The sequence below is a fragment of the Rousettus aegyptiacus genome, unplaced genomic scaffold (genome assembly GCF_014176215.1).
Source record: "Rousettus aegyptiacus isolate mRouAeg1 unplaced genomic scaffold, mRouAeg1.p scaffold_m13_p_13, whole genome shotgun sequence".
In the NCBI taxonomy this organism is placed as follows: domain Eukaryota; kingdom Metazoa; phylum Chordata; class Mammalia; order Chiroptera; family Pteropodidae; genus Rousettus; species Rousettus aegyptiacus.
The window spans coordinates 47,791,145-47,814,451 of NW_023416288.1; the positions used below are offsets into that span (position 1 = coordinate 47,791,145).

General features: G+C 58.0%; 1 protein-coding gene across 7 annotated transcripts in view; it reads right to left on the reverse strand.

Moving 5' to 3' along the window:
* Positions 1-412: 412 nt before the first annotated feature.
* The window catches only part of RBM33 (RNA binding motif protein 33), an 86,191-nt gene continuing 63,296 nt past the window's right edge, over positions 413-23,307 (reverse strand). For 3 of the 7 annotated variants that reach the window (XM_036230607.1, XM_036230609.1, XM_036230612.1), the window contains 4 exons: positions 13,965-14,174; positions 11,555-11,743; positions 6,458-6,546; positions 413-6,200 (listed from right to left, as the gene is read on the reverse strand). In XM_036230607.1, the coding sequence (XP_036086500.1) occupies positions 6,152-6,200; positions 6,458-6,546; positions 11,555-11,743; positions 13,965-14,174 (537 nt within the window). In that variant the 3' untranslated portion in view covers positions 413-6,151. The remainder of the gene's footprint in view (positions 6,201-6,457; positions 6,547-11,554; positions 11,744-13,964; positions 14,175-23,307) is intronic. The other 4 variants (XM_036230608.1, XM_036230613.1, XM_036230610.1 and 1 more) reach the window with 3 other exon arrangements.

Genomic DNA, 23,307 nt, shown 5'->3' on the forward strand with positions numbered 1-23,307 from the left:
CTGGCCTTCCCTGGCGGTCTCCCATCCAGGGACTAACCAGGCCCGAGCCTGCTTAGCTTCTGAGATCCGATGGCATCGGGCTTGCTCAGGGTGGCGTGGACGTAGACTGTGCTTTCGAAAACTTAAAAAGCAACTATAACCCTCCCACTTCCACGAGGAAATGCACCGTGAGGCTGTCCGCTTGGCTCACGCGTGCAGACCACACGACGCGGAGAGGCGGGTGGTCCCCTCGACCTTCGCGGGGGCCCGTCAGCTAGGCGGCTGCTCCAAGGCCAGCAGCTGCGCCGCAGGGGGCGCGTCGTGGGGAAACGGCACCCCTGCCGTCCTGGGGGGCGGGGGCAGTGCTGGCCCAGGGCGAGGCGGGACCCGGCCGAGCCTGGGCGGCGAGACAAAAGCCACGGCACGAAGGCGAAAGCTGCAAGGTCTTTTATTAACACATCTTTCAAGTTACAGTACAGTCGGAAACACAGTATCCAGTTCGGAATCACACACGATACACACAACAATACAATTTTTCCAATTGTGTCACTACTGTTCTTCACATCTACTCCCGGTAAGGGTGTGACAGTGCCGAGCGCGACGTGGAGGCGGGTCAAACAGGGCCCATCACTTCCTGCAAACGTGCGTGCAGGGTGCGTGGCGGAAGACGCGAAGCAGGCGCGCCCCGAGGACAGCGCCGGGCGGCTCCCGGTCTGAGCTCTCGCCGCGCTCCCCACACCCGCCGTGCGGCCCCGCCTTAGGCTAGGGGGGCCGCGGTCAGCCGGGGCAGTGGCACGGGTCTACGGGCCGGCGCCTCCGAGTGGGGGGACGGGCGTGCTAGCACTAACACTGAGCTCATGCACAGAGGTCCTGCAAAGCAGAGGGCAAAACAAAGGCTGGTTAATGGCGCTGCCACCCGCACGCTGCGGCCGCCTCGCACGCCCGGTCGCGCTGCAAAGCAACAGTCCAAGCGTTAGTCTCTCCAACCGCGACCTGGGGAAGAAGCCGCGCGCGAGAACCTGTCGAGGCAAAGGGTCGGAGGGGATCCGGCCACCGGGACAGCGGCCACGCCGCTCTCGGGCCCCGGAGCCGAATTCCACGTGTGACGCTGGACCAAAGGGCCAGTGTCCTGCAGTCGCCAGACGAGGACGTCCATCACCAAGAGGAGGCGGGCGGGAGGAAAGCAGGGACACCCAGAGCGCCAGAGGGAGGGCGCTGGGGGGGTGCTGTGGGGGCGGGGCGGGCCGTAAGGCCCGGCCGCCAGGGCGGCGGCAGCCAGTGCGCGGCAACGCTCCACACGGAGAACCGGCTCGAAAGCGGAAACAAAGTCAGGTCTGGGGCCTTGCTGCTGCCGAACCTGCAAGTCAAACAGCGGAATTAGAGCCTGAGTTAGTCCTCCTGCCGAAGGGGTGGTCCCGGGCCCCGCGCCTGCGGAAAGCAAAGCTGAATTATAAACTCGCGTGGTCATCCGCTCTCCGGTCGACAGCTGTGTGTGTGCAAAAACCTTCATTACGGATGCTAAGGCAACACTGCGGACCATAAAACATTTGCACAGCCCTGAGCGGCCTCCGCTGCCCGCGCCCTTCAGCTGGAAGCAGTTTAAGACAGTCCCGCTGAAAGGACATCCCGGGCCCACTTTCTAGAGTGCATCAGAAGACTGAATACAGAACGTCTGACAATAACACGTCTGTCTGCCCGCATGGGACACAGTAAAATCTAAAAGCTGCACAATGTTTCTTTTTCGAGGGCCCAAATTTTTTTACATACCTTTTAAAGTTTATAATAAAGACACCAATACGAAAACCTTTACATTTTACTTGCTTAGAAGTAAAAGGGAAAAACTACTTCTCACTGACAACACCTGCTCTAGCTGTCCACCTCGACTGAGATTCCCCGCGAAAACGCGGCCCAGCGAGGCACCAGGACACGTCCACCAGCCTTCCTGGGACAGGCCGGCCGCCCCGCGCCTGAGCGGGCCCGGCCGCCGTGGGTACCAGAGGTATACCTGGGATCCAATATGAATCAGCGGTCCATTTGGGTTCCGGCACACAAAACCACAGGCACTTTGAGTGATGAAAAGTAAACAGGTTGCAAACAAACCTTACACAAAATCCTTAGGATTTACTAGTAAACCAAGGCTACGCGCCTTTGGAGTGGTCTTATCTAAAATGTCCAAAGCGACACTTCATTCACGAGTTTTAAAAGTAGTTGAAAAGGTTCATCGAAATGCTCATTAAATACAATAAAATGTCTAAACTTTCTCCTAAGTGGTCTAAGCTCCTGAGGCCGCCTTCAAGGGGTCTCTGGCCCACTTCATACCCTCATCGCCAACCCCCAAACCCCTGAGTGAATTCCCTTTTAGAATATGCCACTTAAAAATACCTAAAGAACCAAAAATACCTTTCTAGTATTTCCTCTCCCCCAAATACAAGTAAACAAATACACACACGGGAGGAGAGTCTACCTGAGGGAGGGAAGTAAAGCCAGGAAGCCAGACAGGGGCCCTGTAGGCAGGAAGGAAACCAAAGTAAAATGACCCCGGGGAGAGAGCCAAAACAGCAAGGGAGCCCAGAGCCACCTGCTGAGGGCAGCACGGGCCCGACTGCGCTGGGCGCTGGGCACGCGGTCTCTCCAGGGGACTAACCAAGGGGCTCCAGGCTCCAGCGCACACCGCCCTCTCTCCAAACCTAAGTCCTCGCTGGGGCCCCTGTCAGTCACTAGACTACAAGCACATCGAGCTTACCTTCAATTAGACAACAGAAATTAAAACAAAATAAAGAGAACCAAACAAAAAACTGAAAGCCAAAACAATAAGGAAGGAAGGGACGGCTTCTCCAAACCTGCTCTCCGGATGAGCCAGGCCCGCCGAGTGCTGTCCGTGACAGGCCGACCCCTCCCATCCACAGCCAGAGCAGCCAGCGGACAGCTCCTGAGGAGCCCGTGCGCCCACCGCCCGCCCGCATGCTTCTCAACTGGACGGCCTGACTCCCCTGGAGAGCCAGTGTGTTAGCAGACAGGTGGTTACCGGCACTTGTCACAACCCCTGCACTCTGCAGACCCCCGCCCACGGCTGCCCACCCTCGTGCCCCTTCACCTCTCCCAGCCTCCCTCTAGCAGCAAAGACTTTCATTGGCAGAATCAAGCGAGATGCTGTTTGGAGAAAGACCCCTGGGTGCAGGATCTAAGCTGTCACAATTCAGAAACGCCGCGGAACCAAGTGTGAACAATCGTTTTTGCAAGATCTTTACAAATCATGATCAGGCGACCCAGTATCAGAGCGGTTTTGGTGGAGCCCCTCCCCCAGCCACTCCCGTCCTGTCCCCACCCCCCTCCCCGGTGAGGCCACAGGCACCTACTTAGGATGCCACCTGTCCAGAAGAGGGACCCGCAACATCTCTTTCAGAGAAAAAGAGACGAGATTTCTCCTTTAGAAGAATATCGGCATCAGGGTTAAACAAACGTGGCCAGACCAACAGCAATGCACGGTTACGCTCAGACAGGCAGCCAGGGGAACTGACTTTACAGCACAAAATCAAACAAGATAACGCGGAAAGAAAAAGTGACTTGGTCCCACACAGTCACCCATTTTACCTCATGGGATATACTGATATTTACTGGCTTCAAGTTTCTTGAATTTGTGAACAAATAATACACAGGTCAGGATAAATGTATTGACTTACTCCCATCTTTATAAAAATCGAATATACACACGAACACATCAACAATGATGGAACTGTATCCATTAAACTTTGATAAGACAACACAAAAGAACTAACAAGTAGCTAAGTGTTGTTGAATTGAAAGCATTTCCAATAACACTTTAATTTGAAAAGATCTGTATTTACAGCGTGTCGAATGCCTCTGCGTCTCGTTTTAAATGCATGATAAATAAAGAACAAAGATAATGGTTGCGACAGATCTTCCCGGCGGTCTCAGCTCACGGCGGTCTGACCTCACTGCGAGGAGGGCGCCAGAGATGGAAGTGACGTGACCTCCGACTTCTGCTTCTTTCCTTCCCTGCGGCTTCCTCCAACAAAACTGACGTCTGCCACTGGGCCGGGGCCCTAACAGGATCCGTCCCCGTGGCCGCGGCCACTGCGGCCGGCAGCCTCGGGTGCACTCAGCGGTGCTGTAGGGGACACCTGCTCAGGGACACGGCTCCAGCGGAAGCCAGCAGGGTGTGTGTGCAAACAGGTGCGCGCACACATCCCAGGCTCCCGCGTGACGCTCAGGAGCGGCCGCGCGGTCTGCGTGGAGCGAGGCGCCCACGCGGGACCAGCGCGGCGTCGGTCACCAGGGGAGCAGGCTGTCGCCGCGGGCGCGGGCAGCACGCACTCGGGCCCCGAAGCCCCGGCACGCTCGGACTACTCCAGAAAGCGGCAAAAATGGGTTCGGCTCACCTGATGGCACCTAAGTCCTCGCGCTGCAGGAGGGCTGCCAGCCTGCCCGCCACCCCGCGCAGGACGCTTCGGGACGGCGGAGCCGCGCGGCTCCTGAGCTCCCACGTCAGCGCAGGTCTGCAGATGCGCCAGGGCCCTGTGCGTTTCTGTCTGTCTGCCTGCCTGTGAGGAATGGGCAGTGACGGCCCGCGCCAAGCTGGGGGCACGTGGTGCCGCCTCCCGAGCTGGTCGCGGGTGCTCTGGAGGGCGTTCTGGGGTGGCCGAGGGGTGCCCGCGTGTCCCGGAACCGAGGTCTGAGAGCGGCCACTGGTGGCCACCTTCGCTCTCCAGCTCACTCTCGGCACACGCCACGGCCCGCTCCAGCCCTGGTCACCCAGTCTAGAAAAGGAACGCAGAATGTCAACCGTGCAAACAAGACGGCCTGAGCCCGCACGGCCGGGGACTCAGCTCCCGCCGGGAGGCCGAGACGCAGCAGGGCGCCTGGCTGCACCGGGGACGTCCTGGGGTCCCCTGGCTAGCCGGAGGCGGCGACGGGCAACGCGCTCCTTGCTCCCTCGACTCTGCAAGTGGGTCTGACGGGACGACCTCGGCATCAAGCACAGCGGGGAGGTCTGAGGGCGCCCTGGCCGCGCGCGCCAGCGGCTGGTCCCTCAGAGCGACCCCGGACGGCGAGGCTCCCGGGGCAGGGACACAGTAAGGCACTTGTTTAGCGTTTGCCCAGAGCAACTGTCGCTGAGGTTGCATTGTGGGGAGCATGTGCGCCACGAGAGGAGCTGAGCCAGGACCACGGAAGGAGCCGAGGGGTGACACACACGCTGGGCTCTGGGCTCCGCTGTCCCCGTCAGACAGCTGTCCCTCGCACCTCCTGCCACCGGGAGGGGCGTGCCAGGGTCAATGCCACCTTGCATCTAGGTCTGCTGAAAGACAGCGCGTTCCCGCTCAAAATACCTTCCAAAAAAAAAAAAAAGTTAAAGCAATGATAACCGGCTACCCAGAGAAAGTCGTACGTGACAGAGCCTACGACGTGAACATGCCACTTTGTACTGCATTTAAAGAAGAAAAAACCAAACAAGCCTGTTCAAGTGTCGGGCTTCCTCCGCCAGGCAGGGGTGCGGAGCACCCTCGCCTTGCCGGGGAAGAGTCAAAAGGGGGTGGGCGGCCCCCGGGAAACTAGGAACACATGGCTGGCGCTTCGGGAAGCTTTATGAGAAGCAGAATCTGCCACACGACTGTCACCACCCCTCACCTGCTTTCCAGGATATGTCACTGCCAATCGCAGTCACCCGAATTTGCACCTGCCTGTACGAGAGCCTTCGGAGCGCTGAGAAGGCGGCGCGCGTTACGCTGGGCTAAGGACGCGCGTGCGGCCGGCACTGAAGATAAGCGCAACCATTATCAAGTGTTCTTTGCCGAGGACAGCACTGAGGCTCCGCGACGTGGACGCCCTTTCCTGAACCTAAGTCACTGTGGTCGGTCACACAGCGAGACCACGAGGAACGATGTCTACATGCATTGTGAGCACTTTGAAAACAAAAGGAAACAAAAACTGTAGTTCTGAGGTGACGACAGAATCTGAAGCTCTCTAACGCCGGGCTCCGGCCGCCACGTCCCGCAGTTCGGCTCTTCCAGCGCCATCGCGGGCGGCCCGGCGGCCCGGGCGACAGTTAGCAAGACCGCGCGGAGAGGCCTCGGCTCGCGGGTCCCGCGCCGGCGGCTCCTCGAGGACGTTCCACAGCGCGTGTGCGGTGCAAGGTCAGCCTCCCTGCCAGAGCTCACTCGACGATCAGGGCCACGTTTATGTGGGACAAATCTACCATGTGCCTGCGGGGAGCGAGAGAGACAGCGGCGCTGAGCGGGCCCTCTCACCGAGGCGGAGGGCAGCGCGGCGGGTCCTCGGCAAGAAGAGTCCCGTCCGGAGACTCGCCGCCGAGGGACAGAGGCGCCAAGCTGAGCCGGGACAGCCGCCCTCCGGGCACTGCCAGGCGGACATGCAAGTGACAGCGACCTGGACAGAGAACGGACAGCAGACAGAGGTGTCCCCCGCCCCCCCGCCCCCCGAACCGCGGAGACGCCGCTACCTGTGGAATTTCTGCTGAAACGCCAACGCGTGGGCTGGCTCCTTAAACTTAGCTATGGCCTTCCGCTGCTGGGGGAGCATCTGTAAACTCTGGGGGAGAAAAGAGAAACACGTTAGCGTCACGCGGCGTACGGCGAAACGCACGCACACACGCACACGCTGGAGTTAACGCGGGGTTCAGGGCCAGGCTGCGCTGGGGTCACCGCTGCGACAAGCTGATTCTCCCTCCCTGGCAAGTCTCCTTACCCAGCCACACGATAGACCCGAAACACGGCTTCGGCAAGTCACACCCCGACCAAGCACCACGCCCTCCGAGCCCGACACGGACACCCTCGGCCACCTGGCCGCACTGGCCGCCCGCTCTTCCCTCTAGACCTGCGCTGAGGCCCGGCGCCGAGCAGCTCTGATGAGCCGCCTCCGGCTCTCGCGCCTTCCTGTCAGGTGGGTTCCACGGAATCGAGGTTCTGAAAAGACTATGCTTGAGACAAACGCTCCTCGATCTCAGTGGTCACTAGTCCCTGTGCGCGATGAGAAATGAAGGCATGAAGCCTCGTTTTTACTGTTTCCCATATCATAAAATGGCAGAATATTTGATGTAAGATTTGCTCACATGTATCTAAGTGGTTGAAAGCTCGATGTGAGGAGCCATCAGGCAAGACAGCGTAAACTGCAATTAACTTCTTAAACCACAGGAGGGGCTTGGATCTCAGTCAACAAAAGTGAGGAGGGGACAGTCCCAAAACCAGCTTCCTGACCTGCCGTGTCGCACCCTCTCTCAAAACACAAGCCCTATTTTCTAGACATAGGATTAAATTGCAGAAATTGTCACCGTTTGACCCATCAAAACGGCAAATGTTAGTGATTTCTTTGGGCGCAGGGGAAAAGACACTCTGCACAAAAAGGTGGAAGGCGTGTGAGCAGTGGATCCCGCTCTGGAGGTGCGCCCTTCCACACACCCCCCAGAAGCATGTTTGCACACAGACGCCTAATTCACCCAGAACGGACGGAAGCCCAAACCCGCCTCGGGCCTGCGCTCCGAGCCCCCGCCCCCAGCAGGAGCGCACGACGCGCGGACGGGGCCAAGCGCGTCGGCCTCCACCGTCGTTCAGCGTCCACTTTTCCGAGACAACTTCAGACAGTCTCGGAGAACAGCTGGTCGCGCTGCTGCTATAAATCGTGACGTGCAAGTTCTCGCCGCCCTTTAGTCGGCACTTCCTGTGTTCACACTCAACAGCTCGGGGCCACGCGACTGACCTGCCACGAGACACTCCCGTCACGGCGGAGCGGGGGCCCCCGGCCCACCCGGACACGTTCCTCTGGAAGCGAGGGCGCTGTGCGCGTGACGGTGAGTGACAGACAAGCTGAACTGGGCGGGGACAGAAAAGACTCTGCGGCCCCGATGCCGCCCCTCCTGAACCCCGACGTCCAGGTTGCCACACGTGCCCGAGGGCTCGCTTCTCTGCTCTTCCACAACCTGAAGACCGCGACCGGCCCTCCCCACCCGCGTCCTCGCGCTGCCTCTCAGACGCCTCTCCTGCGCCTGCCGGAGCGGTCCCGGGGCCTGGGGACAGCGCCGCCCACGCGCACCGGCCCCAGCGGAACTGCGGGTCCTGCAGCTCGGCCCCGATCTCCTTTAAACCTGGCAACGTCGGTTTCCTGGCCGTCCACGTCTGACGACCCTACTGTTTCTTCTCAATGTCTGGAACTGCAGACCACCGAGCTGCTGTCACTCGGGACGCCAGCTCCCTCGGCACCACCAACGAGCCTTCCCGGCCGGTCGGAGCCGGATGCAGAGGTGGTGGTCTCGCTGAGCCAGTTGCCCTCGGTCTCCAATGCGACCGTGCCTCCTGTGGCTGCTCAAAGGGGCTCGACCTCACTGGGAGGCCGGACGCGCTCCGAGGCTCCGGTCCCGCCAGGGGAGGAGAACCGGGCGGGTCCCGAGGACTCCCCCACCCCGCCGCCAGCCTGAGGCGCGTGCAGGGGGCCGGCCCTCTGGGACGGAGGAGGCGCGCTGACAGCGGGCTGCACCTGCTGCCTCGTCCTCACTGCGTAACATGCCCCTCCCCCCCGATGCCGCGTGGGGCCCCCGGGTCTTTCATCCCCCTCCCCTCCTGGTGATGCCAGCGAACGAAGAGAGTTCTGGGAGCGCACGTGGTTCATGAGAGTCTGATGGAGAAGCCTGAACAAGGACCACGGACGGCGGCCGGAGTGGGAAGCGCAGCGCGGGGCGCCAGCGGGCACGGCCTCTGCGGGTGCGGTGGTGGCTGTTCGGTTCAGGGACGGTCACGGCAGGGAACGGCGATTACACACTTCACACTCCGGTGAGGAAACCGCTTTTCGGTGTTACACCGTGGGGTTTCACTCATTACCGAGCAACCCATTTTTCTTAACATGATTCTGGACAAAACCCAACAATCAGGGAAACAGATAATAAAGCGCAGGGGCCTTGGAACTAAGGGTGAACCGGGCTTCAGTCTTCCAGGATGGCGCAGGAGGCGAGGGTCACTCCCCGGGGGCCACTCCGGCGGGAACGCGTCACTCGAGAGCACTTGGGCACGTGCTCATCTGTCCGCGAGCCCACACGCCCCACCGGACGCCGGCCTCCTGCAGCACCCCGCCCCCCCGACCCCGCGCGGGTCTCGTTCCTGCTGCGCCTCCCACGTGGAAGTCTGAAACGCACCACTGTGCTCAAGTCGTTTCTCACATCCAGTCATGACGCAACCTTGTCGCTCTCCCTTGTTCTACAAATAATGAAGCTGTAGACAAACGCCTTTAAAAGGACTGTCTAGAGAGCGAGCGAGGACAGTGTACGGGAGTCACGGCGTGAGCGCGCCACGGCCACCGGGCTGCAGGCCGCAGCCGCTCGGAGGAAGCCTGGGGCTGGGCTGCGGCGATGCTCCCTGACGGAAGGGCCTGAGGGCACGACACGAGTCCGCCCCGGGCCGGACGCCGCCTCCTGCCACTGCACCGCACGGACGCAAGGTGGCACCACAGGCCCAAGGATCTTTTTCTTCAAACCAGGAAAGCGGAGCAGGACCAGGGTCCTCTGGGCACCGTCCCTGTGAAATATATTGATACTGTCCTGTTCTAAGAAGCTTTTTAAAATTTCCACTGGCGACGTCACTCTAACACGGCAGGAGCCTGCTGCGCCAGGACGGCTCTGTACAATTAAGGGAACGCAGCGTTTAAGTGCCTGCACCCCCACTCGGAAGCACCCCGTGGACCACGCCTGGCGAGGAACGAGCGCACACCGCTTTGTTCCCGGGGCGGACAGTCAGGCCCTTGCAGGAGCGCCAAGTTCATCGCTCCCCAGGGACCTCCACGGTGGCATGTGGGACCGACCCTGCCACTTCATTTTAAGGGTAACTGATGTAACCTAGAAAACGTCTCTCGTTTGCCTCTTTCTAATTAAAACAAGCCATTAAATAATCCAACACTGTTTCTGCTCAGATTTACTTGCCCTCAATCAAACTTCAATTTTAACAGTGATTTCTAATCCTTCTTCAGAACAGGGCGGCAGAAAAAAAAAGGAGAAGAAAAAAGGTCATCTAAGAGATCTGCAACTCCAAATGTAAAATTCGATTTTTAAGGTGGCTGAGCGCGAGGCGGGTGGTTAGCGGTGGCTCCAGGCCCACGTCTGCAACGCCGGCCACTGCACCTCCCTCGGCCGGGCCCACGGAGACCGAGTGGCACTGCCAATCCAGACGCGAGCCCTGAGACCCGTCACACGCCAGGGTGTCCGCGAGAAGCGTGAGGAGCACCGCCCAGACCACCAGCAGGCCCCGGTGCTGCCAGTCCCCGCCCCGACGGAGGGGTGCCAGGGCGCGGGACCGTGACACCGCTCGTCCTCGGGCCTCGCGCCAGGCTCCGGTTCTTTAAGCCCAGACTTCCTGCTGAACTGTGACTGACCCCAGATTCTCCACCACCATTTGTCTGAGAGTCTCAGCTCAGGATTAGCACATTTTGGCGCATCTAAAATTCTCTATCTTTTGACTCCATCGTATGGTTAGCTATCTGGAAATGACACCCTTGAACATGAGCTTCATGCCTCTGATGACGGAGGAGCTGGCCCTGCCCCCACCACGAGAAATCAACTCTATGACACACGGAAGCCAAAGTTCTTGGTTAACTTTTCACTTCCACACACACAAGAAACTCAACCTGACCATCGTCTCTCTAGGGATCCGAAAGGGAGGGCAAAGTGGTTACAGGTGTTTGGAAGGGCGTTCATCCGTCACTCCTCATTTATATGATTCTCAGTAGTAGATAGAGGCTTCAAACATTTTCAGGACGCATCGCCTGCATCAACCCCGGCCTGAAAATGTTCCCCACTCACTTGTGAAGAGGCCAAAGTGGGGAAAAAGCGGGCATTGTGTGTTGCTCAGGAGCCTAGAGCTTCCGTCAGTCGCGTGTACAAAGCGCTCAGTACAGACCAGACGGGGCAGGGTGCTGATGGCTGCCGTGCCCGGGGGCGACGTGCAGCAGGAAGGCCCAGAAACGGGACTGGCAACTCACTGCTCAAGGAAAACCAGGCCGGCCGCCCCCTGGCTCGTCACCCACGGGGCTCCAGTGCTGGACGGATCGGGGACCGCCGCGGAGGCCTGCTCCTGACGGACAGGAGGCCCAGCTGCGGGCAGCTCGGCAGATCTTTACGCACTCAGAATCAGCTTCTCAAGAAACTGAGACCAAAAGACAGTTCGCGGTATTTCTTTCACATTGTAAAATCAAATTCAAGTTCCACAGTAGTCAGCATGGGAGGCTGTTTCCAGAAATTAAGGACAAGAGGCTCAGCACTTCCAAACTTCAAAATTAACAGAAACGAAGCAAGTCTGACATAGGAGAAAGCCTGTACGTTCGGGTACGTATGCGAACTGTGAGACAACATGAGCATTTCAAAGGAGACTTTGTTCAGCTGGACTAATGGTTCCTTAAAGTTTATAACTGAGGTTCTGAAAATTTCTAGACAATCCAACTCTGGGGCAAAAGCTCTGACAGCAAGGCGCACGGCAGGTAAAGTACCTGCCTCTCTTCTCTGCGCGTTACTTTAACACGCAGTAACCGGCAGGCAGGGGCGCGGCGCGGGGAGCTGGGCGCCTACCTGGATGGGCCCTACCGACGTGAGCAGGCTCTTGAGCTGCACGTCAGTGGTGGACGACGACAGGCCTTCGACAGACACGACGCAGGGCTGCGGCTTGCACTCCACCACCCGCAGGTTCTGCTTGTTTGGCATCGGGCGCCCGCGGCCCATCAGCCCTGCGGCGCCCCGGCCTCTCCCGTGCATGAGGACCTGCGGACGACAAGAATGACCACGGGATGAGCATGCTTCAGGATTTTCCACGAGTGAGACATAGAAGTGAGCAAGGAACTTGGAATCCGGGAGCAACGGGACTCACTATAGCTCTGCCCAGGATCAGAGAAGAGTCAACGTGGACACGAGGCCGCGCCCAGCAGGCGTGGGGAGAAAGGAGGACCCGAGCCGGGCCCGTCCCGGCGCTCGGCACGGAGCGAGGCAGGCACCGTGTCCCCACCGCTCCGAGGAGGGGCAGCAGGACCACGAGGTCCACAAACCTGCTGCAAGCAGCCCGGCGCGGGTCCTCGCGGCCCAGAGCCCGGACTTCTCCCTCCGTATGCCAGGCCAACCCAGTGGGGATGGGTGTGAACTGTGTGTGGTGCCGCCCACAGCCACCACAGTCCCCGAGGGCCACCGCAGCACAGACCCAAATCATTCTATGAGAATGTGCACTGGCCACCCAAGAACTTAAAAGGCAGATTCAGCAACATACCATGTTAGTCTGCAGAGCTTTCAATATAAAAACCAAAAACTCAACCCTCCGAAATCATGACACCACTGATCGAAGCTGGGGCCCAGACCTCAGAACTTTTTAAAGCTGCTCAGGGTCCAAAATCACTGTTCTAAGATCTTTTTAAAAAAGAGGCACAGTCAACCTTCCCGGTACTTCCTAAGTAGAAAATCAGATAAAGCGCCAATGCCAAGCACTTTAAATCAAAACTCGTCCGGCGTAGGGCAACGTGGCCGGCAGGTGGGGACCAAGCGGCGCCAGGCTGCCCACATGTCCTTCCCAGGTCTGGCCCTAGAGTTTGGGTAGAAAGGGACAAAAAAAGGACCACCCACTGCATCACAGAAACGGGCAGAGAGGAAGGTGGGAGTCAGAATGGGACCTTAGGCCACCGAGGGGCACCACCAAAGAAACAGACGAAACCGTAACATTTCTTAACACTTTGCAGAAGGCAACAAAATTATTCCTGTGAAGTGGTTTCTGGAAAGCACAGAAGCATGTTTCGCGTTACGCCGGCAAATACTCATCGAAGTTGCAAGTGGCGCCGGCGGAAACCAGTGGTAAGTAAGAGTCCCTGTGTCCTGGCCATTGATAAAAGTATCCTTTGCCAGATGCGTCTGCTGAGCGCCCATCTGAGAGGGTGTCTGACCGTCCTCCGTCACAGGAGAGCAAACTGAGGCGACGACTAGGAAACTCGGGAGCTTCATTTACGCCTACGGCTGAAGGCGGGGGGAGGTGCTGTATTTGCCTACGGTCTTTGTCATCATATATCCAGGGACAATGCCTCACTCAAGAAAATCTAGACGGGAATGATCTAAAGACTATACCTGAAGGTACGACTCACTGTGTCTGCGCGTCTTTTTCTGCTGTAAAAATGGAATAATCCTATTCGCCTCACATCATCAAGTACTTATGCGCTAATACATGCGAAGTAACTTAAATACTTCACGGACGCCGCTGCTCAGCGTCACTAGCACGACGAGCAGGCAGGCTGACTTGGCGGACTCCAGAGCGTTCCAGGAGAAATCGAGGTAGATGTTCTGCCCCTCTTCCTCCGCTGCATGGCTTCATCAGACAAGGGGTGTCCGGCTTCTACCGGAAGAGGGGCCCTCACGGTCGGGCAGAGAGGGGAAGGCTTTGGGGGAGCTATGGAGATGCCGTTGCTGGGGACAGGGGAGGGGCGCTCCGCCACCAGGACGAACGGGCAAGGCGCCCACCTCTCTGCTAGGGAAGAGCTTACACTCAGCCCCTGACAGGACGGCCACGTCCCAGGAGGGGTGCAGGGTGCCCACACCCCACCTGGCAGGCTGAGCTGGAGGAGAAAGTGCCCCGCACTCCACGGGGTGAGGAAACGGGGACCACCAGGGTCAGAGCCACTTTCAGGGCTGGGCGCTTCGCCTCCAAAGGCCCGGGGTCCCGCCTGCCTGCTGGGTACCGGGAGGAAACACACGAGCCGACGCCCAGTCCCCCTGCTGCAGCGTCTGCAGAAGCAGCGGGCAGAGCCATCTCAGGGGCGCGGCCCAGCTCAGAGCTGCAGGCGCCCCGTCCTGGGCGGTGGGCGATGTCCCTGGTGACGACGCACCACGAGGTCACGAGGGAAAGCCGAGGCAATGAGGGTGCCTCCATTCACGCGTCTCAGCACCCCTACTGTGCGTCATCCAAGCCCAGCTTGGCTGCACGGCCCGGGCGCGGGCTCGGGGACAGGCGTACCTTCTTGGCCGGGTGGAGTCCCTGGATGCTCTTGATGCCGGGCGGGCCTGCCGGGTGCATGTGGGCCCCCACCGGCAGGTGCTGCGGCTGCTGAAGGGCCCCCTTGGTCAGCGTCACCTTGCGGACGGGCTGCTGCCTCACCTCCGGGGGCTGGGGGAGCCGCTGGGGCTGGCCCTCGGGGTGAAAAAAGCCGTCGCTCTCTCCTCCCTGCTGAAAGGACAGGCGGCGGCTGGTCAGTCCCCCCGCGCGCGGCCAGCGGCCCTCCCGGCGGCTTCGGTGGCGGCAGGACAGCAGCCAACGCGGGAATGCCGCACCCGTCACTGCACCGGCCGCTGGGCAGGGTCTCATTAGACAGCGTTTGGGTTTCGATAACGTTTCTGAAATTCCAGACACTAAGCCTTTGACTACCGTATCCACTGGGGGTCTGTAATTAAAGCAAATGCTGTTTAAGTTCAGTGAAATACCGCTGAACTTTCAAGATACTTCTCGCTTCCCATGCGCATGGGCGGCCAGTGTGTCACCATCTGCGCGTTCGCACCAGCAGCGTTTTAAACCTTTGGCTCCTACTCAAACCTAACGTGAGCCATCGTCCCGACGCGGGGTCCCTGGCCGCGCCCCAGCCCCACTTCCCCTGCGAGCACTGCGCTGAACACGCCACTCCGGCCCAGCGCTGCAGGCGGGGAGCACCCAGGCGCCCGTCCTCCCGCGACCTGAGTCGCGAGTGCCATCCACAGCCACGGCCACTGAGCTCAGGGGAGGGACTCGGCTGCCCCAGCAAGAGCTTTCCAAGGACCAGAAAGAAATGCAGCGTTTGGGCTTTACTAGCATTCCGCTCCTTCCTTGCCCCTAAAAGCTGCTCCCCGCTTAGGAAGCAAGCGCGCATCCAAGCCGCACTCCTACGCTCACGACACGCCGGGTGGCACGAGCCTCCGGATATGCCCGCCAGCTACTCTGTGTTAAGTGTGGCATCCTTCCAACAGGGAGCTGGTGGCCAGCAGGGAAGTCAGGCCTTGCCCTGCTGAACTGTGTCGCCCTGACGGACACGGATGCGCGAACGTGAGCAGCGGACTGACTTTCACCAGCAGCCTCTCTGCCCCCGGCATGATCGGGGCGCTTCCCGCAGAGGTCGCTGACTTCCTCTACGCACCGCTCAGCCACAGGCATCCCCACAGGAGCCTGGCACATCGGCTCGGAAGCAGCCCGTGTGTTTCCGGTCTCTCTCTCTGTCCCCTCCGAACCCGTCTTCTGGAAACAGTTTAATGGAACCAGGGGAAAGGAAAGGGGCTGGCGCCAGACAGGTGTACGTGAGATTTTTGTGAAAACTGCCCAAACCAATGGGACCTGAGGGAAAAGGGTGAGATTAAAAACGTCACGCGGGATGGGACTCCTGGCTGTGGAAGCGCGGAGAGACAGTCAAATCCTCTCCCCGCAACATAAGCACGTAACTGGACAAAAGTGCCCAGAACGAGCATTCCGGGACCCTGGAGACTGACGAGGCGGAACTGAAAACAGGGCCACATCTGTTCCTGAGCGCGTGGGGCGGGGAGGGCACCCCAGAACCCGGCGACGCCGTCGGCAGGGGCGGCCGCCTCAGTGGAGGGAACGGGGAACGCAGCGCCCACAAACCTGCTGGCCTCCGGCCTCCATCCTGTTTGGAACGACCGTCAACCAGCCAGAAATCCGAGGAACTTAACGAGCAAACCCTGGCAACGAAAGGGCGACTGAGGGCGCAGGCAGAAGTGAGAGCCCAGGGGGCTCCAGGTCCCTGGAGACGATCCCTTCCTGAAAGGCGGACCGCTAAGCTGTGCCACAGGGCCGACCCCTCGGAGACCAGGCTACGAAGTAAGAATAAAATACTGAACAAAAACTGAATGAAAATAGAAAATCGCCCCATCAAATCTAGGGGATGCAACTAAAGCGGTTACATCAAAGGAAAAGAAGCTATGGGGAAAAAATCAAACCCAAAATAGAAAAACATGATAAAACCACAGGGAAAGGCAATGACGTCATATACAGAAAAACAATAGAGGGAAAAAAATCAATGAAACCAAAAGTTGGATTTTTGAGATCGAGAATGTTAATAACCCTTTAACTACGCTAACCAAGAAAAAAGGAGAAAAAATACAAATGACCAACATCAGGAACGGAAGAGGGATCATCAGAAGGAACACTGCAGCAGTTCAAAGGCTACTGTGAACAGCGACACCAACAAATTACACAATTTAAGTGAAATGGACAAATTCCATAAAAGACGCAAGATACCAAAATTGATTCAAGAAGAAACAATCTGAAAATCTAAGACACCAAACTGATCATTAAAAACCTCCCACAAAAACCCAGGCCCAAATAGATCGGCTGGCGAATTCACCACCTACTGAAGGGAAAAAGACGACCAACCCACAGCCTCTTCCAGGAAGCAGAGCGCTCCCCACTCCCTCCTTGAAGCTGGTCTCTTACGCCGATGCCTCAGAAGAAAAGACAGACGCAGAGTCTCCGTCAGGGACACGTGTGAAAGACCCTGCCCTGACGCCAGCAGGCTGGCGCGGCAGCGCAGAGGACCCCGTGCCAGGACCTGGCGGGCCGACCCCGGGGTGCGAGGCTGGCCCAGCACCGGAAGGAAATCCGTCCACGCGGCGGAGACCCACTCGGAGGGGGAAGGAGCGAGGTGCGCGGACGGCAGGCGCCGGGAAGACGCGCGCAGGCCAGGGCCGGGAGGGCTGCGTCGGCCGGCTGAAGGCCGGCAGCTCGTGGCCGCCCCCGTGGTGCCCGGCCGAGCGCTCTTTCCTCGGGACCAATCCCGTTCGAATTAGCCTGGCCCAGTCCGCACACCCGTCCCCGGGGAGCTTCTGGGTGCCAGTGACCCCGGCCTCTCGCCAGCCGCTCCCTGCGTGGGAGGCGCCCCCGCCTGGCCTGTTCACTTGAGGCGGCGGCCTGAACCAGCACCCCAGTCCCCAGCGCCCCAGTCCCCGGCGCCCCCAGGCCGCGTGCGGCTTTATGTGTGGCCACTGCTTACCATGGCGTCCTCAGAACAGAGGACGGAATCAGGGGCAGGGCAGGGGGACAAGCTCCCGCTGAGGCCATGCTGGACAGAGACGGGGCGCTTCAGGCAGGGACTGTGAGGACGACAGCCCCGCTCCTGGCCGCCGCTTCCCGGGAGGTGGGAGCGCGCCCGGGCCGCTCTGCAGTTGGCCGCCCCCACGGCGAGGGCGGGCCTCCCATCCCACACTCCGCAAGCACGGGAGAGAGAGAAAGGACCGACCGCCATCCGATCGGGTAACTAGAACGCTGGGCTTTAGTTTGCTGAAAACCACACGGAGCGTGCAGGGCTTAAGTAAAACAAGAAGTGACTCCACTTCATAAGAAAATCAAAGTCTGGCTTTGTTTCCAACTGAGAAAATTATTACTCTCTTTCAAATTAGCAAAATGAAAAGCTAATTCCTGGGAGGAATTTTAAATTCCAGGGTTATTTCAGTTAACACTAGGAAAGAGTCAAAAACTGTTCACTGCGAGGCTGTGGCTGCGCACGCACTCTCACGCCCACATTCACGCAGATGCAAGGAGAGTGCGAGCCACGCCAAACCCCAAACCGGGGCCGCCCGTGGACTTACTCTGGGGTCTTCAAATGATTTGTCCACGTAGTTACAGAATTGAAAGAGATCCTAGAATGGCTAGTACTTAGTTACGTAAGTTCAAAAATACTGTCAATTCACATTAAGAATTTCAGAATCCTGTTACCTTAACATAAGGAAACAACCGGTCATCTGCAGATGACAGATTACATTCTATTCCAAAAAAGTTAAGTTCATTCTGAAAGTGAATTTCCCCAGGGCGGCAAGAGTTCACTGAACTCCTTACACAGCAGTGTGTTCAGACACGACTGTGAATATCTTTCACTTCCTCCCGAAGAGATGAGAAGTAAGTCTGGCCTATCTTAGACCAAACCGGAAATATTTTGTTGTTTTTTTTTCCATAAATGATTATCTTTTAAAGAAAACTCTAAGATGTATGTTTAGAGTAGTGTTTCTTAAATGTAAGAGGCAATACCTGAAAATAAGCTTAGGGAATACTTTTTATCAGCTTAATCAACAAAAAAATGTGGCTTGTAGCCACCAACGTTCGCGGGACAAATATATTCATAATGAACGGTTTAAACGTACAGATAAAAAGGCCCATTGATACTGTCAGGGCATCTTGCAATTTGACAGATCAAATCTTATTTTCATTCTTAAACCCCATGAAGAAGTGATATCACTGACTCGCATTCACTAGTGAGCAAATTGATTAATCCCTCTCTATAGAAATCTCAACTCTTGATTACACCTATCAGATGCTAAGCAGCATTATTCTAGAGTGACAACACTTGACAAATTCCCCAACCATTTTTCTCAGCCTTTGTGGCCCTGCTAGCTCGTATTAACCCTGATGAAAAATTAATTTTCCTTATCTTCTTCTAAACCCCAAAATCCAAATCCGCCAAACTGGCAACTCTTTCTGTAAAGGTATTATGAAAACCTCTGAAAGATTAATTGCATGTCTTCAGGTGACATTAAATTAATTTCTGTACTCATGACAGACATTTGATACCCTGCACTGAGAGGACAGATAACATTGTCAGGACACACAGAAGGACAGTGGTTAGGGTCCTGGGGAGGCCTCTCAGGAATTCTCCTTCTGATAAGGCCTACTTCCCTGTCAGGCGACGCGCGGGCCTCACGGAGCGGGTCCCTATTACGGGCAACAATGCCGGGCCGGCCCCAGCATCTTCACAGGGCTCGCTCAGAACCTGGGCGATGAGTGATGGGCACGCGGGGCCGAGTCCCTAAGCACAAACACGTCCCCGGCTGTGCTCCGTCCTCGCAGGCGGAGCGCGAAGCAGCTGGCTGGCCGAGCGGATGGAGAGCGCACGGCGTTCCGCGCCGTCTCTGCAACTGCTCTTAGAGTTATGTAGAAATTAAAACGCCTCCCGCCCCCGCACGAGGTCGGGCACGTGCGCATCGCCTCTCCCTCCGCCTCCCAGAGAACACCTGGGAACCCCCCAAGCAGGCAGGCAGGGAAGAACCCTACGAACGCAGTCCGACCCCAAAGGCGAGCGCGCACCGACGGCAGGCCTTCTGCCGGGGGACCCTGCCAGGGGGAGGCTGGCCCGCCCGCCCGGGCGGCCTGCGCTGCTCCCGTGTCCCTGTGTCCAGCAGAACAAAGCGCTGTTGACTTCGGTGGCTGCCAAATTCTTCAAATGTCCATACCTCTCTTCCTTACGTTGCCAGGACAGGGTGGCAACGCTCACTGGGCTGCTACCACGTGCTCGGGCGCTATGCCACTCAGCTCGCACGGCTGGTGACATTTAACCCCACGGTCACTCTGGGGGACTGCCAGCTTCAGCTTCCCGAGGAGGAGACCGGGTCCATTCGGGCCAGGTAACCAGTCACACAGGCACATGACGCCACGATGCAGCCACTGCAAACGTCCCCCGTCCCCCTAACCCGGAAGGCAGGGCCGGGGCCTAATGACCTCCCGCAGCACGGGGCCTTCCTGCGGCGCGTGCCTGCGCCAACTCCTCGTGCTGAATCGCCGAGCGCGGCTGAGGACGACCGCGGGAAGTTTATACAAAGCGCACATTTTATATTTTTATAGTTACTAGTGTTTCTGAATCACGTATTGGTTACGGACAAAACTCTGACTTAACAAGGCTGCTTTCTGTTTTCTGAAAATTAAACACTTTTAAGTAGCTTTCTGAGAAATGAGCAAATGGAGAATATTTGCGTATTTTAATAAAGCGGACCATTCCATCAAATAATTCTTTAAGTAAATAACATAAATGTTATTCAGGAAGGCACATGACATTTAGAAGCAATATCTGCCCACGTGTAACACTTCATAAGCTGCATTAATTTGTTCCTTTTGTAATCTCACCCCACGAATCCGGACAATATGTGGGAAAACACTGAACTTCACGTATGTATTCATTAGCCTCGTAACAAAAGGTCCCTTTAAATTTCAAAATGTTTTCACCCTGATCTTTTAGATACAAAATTAAACCTAATTTAATTCAAGCAGAAATGTTCTAAGTCACACTCAAGCACACGGTGAGTTACGGCTGTGCTTAGCCAGGACACGCCGCCGTCACATTGCCAGGCTGGTGGCTGTGTGGTGGCCGGAACGTTACCTGGCCGTCCCACACAGGGTCTAGAACAGGAATGAGGGGACCCAGCCACGCTCCAGTCCCGTACCCACAGCCGGCACCTGCTCGTACCCCTAAACCCTCAGCATACACCCCGATCAGTCGCCACCCACTGCAGCTGGCCAGCAGAATGACGCTTAGCCGTCACCCTTATTCCAGAAGCCCCCTAAAGGCTTCTGAATCAACTGTGACAGCCATACACTCTCCTGGGAAACAGAATATTATCTCTAACCAAAGAGCAAGTAACAGTATGGGAAAAAGCAGCAACAAAAGTAATTCCTATAAATGGTGGCAAGATGCCCAGGATCCAGGCACCTAGCTCTCACCATCACAGCTGTGTGGCCCTGGACAACGAGCACAGCCTCTCAGAGCCCCAATTCACTCACCTGCGAAGGGGCACAACACATCCACCTCACAAGGGTGCCGTGAGCACAGGCTAAACACCTGCGAATGGCAGCCACCACCGCCACCAGGTGGTGTGCAGTCACAGAATGTGCTTCTAGCAGAGGCTTGGGAGCATTCTGAAAGGCAAAAGGCATCTGCCAAGTTTCTCCTTTGGGTTAGGGTTCATCAACTCATTCCTCACAGCAGTCTTAGAAACCTCAACCCCGCTGAGACTGGAGCTCGAGGTTCAGGGACAGGAAATGACGGCCCAGGGCCCCGAGGACAGACCAGCGAACACGGCCAGCCCTCCAACCGCGTCTTCCCACCTGCAGCCATCGTTTCACCAGAGCGGCGCGCGCAGTGGGCACGCTGGGCCCTGGGGGGAGGGCGTCGGCCTCTCCGCCCCTGGAAAGGAGTCTCTGAACCTCCTGCAACAGACAGGCCGCCAGCGGAGGCCGGAAGCGGAACCCTGCTCCGCGAGCCCACCGCACACGGCCCCGGCCACCGCGGCTGCGCGAGGCCCAACGCCGAGGAAGGCCATGTGACGCTCTCCCTGAAAGGCGTCCACGTCCACAACCCAACAGCTGGCACACGATCAGGGAGAGTGAATGCCACTCCGAAGGCAACGCTATCGAGGAGAGGCTAGACTTAAACACCTGCCCTAAGCGCAGGCTCTGCCATCCGTCAAAGCACCCGACTCAACGAAATCCAAAGATGGCTTACTTGCTGATCGGCGATGCAGCTGACGCAGGACGGCACACGACAGCGGGGACTCCGCGGAGACACACCGCCACCGCGCGGGGGCAGGGCGCCCGGGGAGTCCTGAGCGGGCTGGACGACACCCCTGGTCCCGGGTCAGAGTCGGGGTGCCGAGGTGATCTGGTTCCTGGCCCCCGCAGGGCCACGCGCCCCGACCAGGACGGCCCCCAGGGCACACCCCCTGGACCGGCACTGCGGACGACAAGCCCCCGCGCTGTCTGGAGACCGACTGCGGGGACCAAGCGGCCACCGCACGCGAACAGTGACTCAATGAAACACGCCGGACGCCGGTCCAGGTGAGAGGACAGGGAGGGAGATGACGCCGACTCTCCAGGAAGCCTCGTGACGACGACATGCAGTGTGTTTTCGTACTAGAAGGATGTAAAGAAGTCCAGGGCCCGCAGCCAAGTACAAGGAGAACAGGAGTTAACGCACATTAATTAACCACACTAGTTACAAACCGGACGCGCGTGAACAACAGCCCGCACGGGCCCAGCACACACGGTCAGCCCCCAAGCGCTAAGCCCCGTCAGCGCCTAACTGGCGCCCGGTTCGGCTCCGAGCTCAGCACAGCCTGGGCACTGATGCCGCCTCTGCCGCTGGACAGAGGGACCAGCAGGGATGGACACGGAGTCAGAAAAAAAACGGGAGCGCACACAGCACTACGCGGAACCCCTCCCCCGGGCATCACGGACACGGGCAGTCGCGCTCCCTTAAAAACAGTTCCTACCACGCGAACAAAAAACCCGGCCGTCAGGGAAACACTGCTCGTTCTGGCTCAGAGCTACACACGAGACCTTTGTCCTCTGATGTGCTGACAGCGACCACCACGCAGAGAGGAACTGTTGGAATAAACCCCAACGGTGACTGAGGACACGTTGGTTAGTTAGCTTGTTACATAAGAATCAGAGAGAGCTAAAAACTACTCCAGTGTCTGGCAGAGGGCTGGCTGGTTTCACGTAAGACTCCCTCCGCCACGTTGGCACACAGCTCCGCCATGGCGGTCGCGGGAAAAGTCCATTCCCGACCTTGGCCCCACGGCCCCTCCTGCTCGTAACTCAAGGGAAAAAGTGAGGCGCTGACAAACTGTGCTGAAAACAAGGTCAAAACTGAAAGGCCACAGAGACTGCGGGCACTGATAACCCTTGGGCTCTCACCTAAGGTAACAAATTCATACAACAGCAGAACAGCTGACGGACCACAGGCCACCTGCTTATCCTCAGTTCAAATCGCAACAGATGAAGGTGGGAACAAACAGGCTTGGGCGGGATAAAATCAGGGGTCCTGCTGAATATGGATTTTCCGATTCATATCATCCTATCAAAAATTTTCTCAGAGCACACTTGCAGTCCACAATCCTAGAAATAAAAGCAATTAAAACTCAAGTAATCGAGCAAGAAGCTGTCCTCAACCCCACAAGGCGCACCGGCTGCCACACGTGGCCTGACACTCCCACGTGGACGGACGGCTTTGCCTGGGTGGCATGAGCGTCACGGGTGATGCTCTGTCTTCACTGCTAGTGCCATGCCACTGCAGAGTCAGCGCCACTGGCTGGCCTGCTGTCAAAGCCGCGGCCGCAGCTCTCCCCTTTCTCCTGCAACTCACAGACGAGCTGCACAGCCGGGGTCACTGACCGTCCCGCACTGGCTGCGTTATTCCCTGTAATCAAAGCGGGAGAGGAGCGGCCCGTCCCTGAGTCAGTGAAGACGACGGAGCCGGAGGAGGACGCGAGCACCGCGCAGACGCATCCGGACGGGACCACGGCCCGCGTGGGACGCTGCACCCACGGGCCCTCCCGAACGTGGCCTGCAACGGGCACTGCTCCAAAGCGGGGACAGGAGTGAGGCGTGCCCCGCTCCTGAAGGCACGTGGGGCGGGCGTGTGAGATGTCACTTTAGAATGCAGTTAATTTTTTTTCAAACAGGGAAATCGGTTTGAAAAGAGAGGAAACAGACTTTGAAACGATGCTGCTCAAAAGGAGACAGGACACATACATGCTGTCCCCAACCCCACCCCACCCCA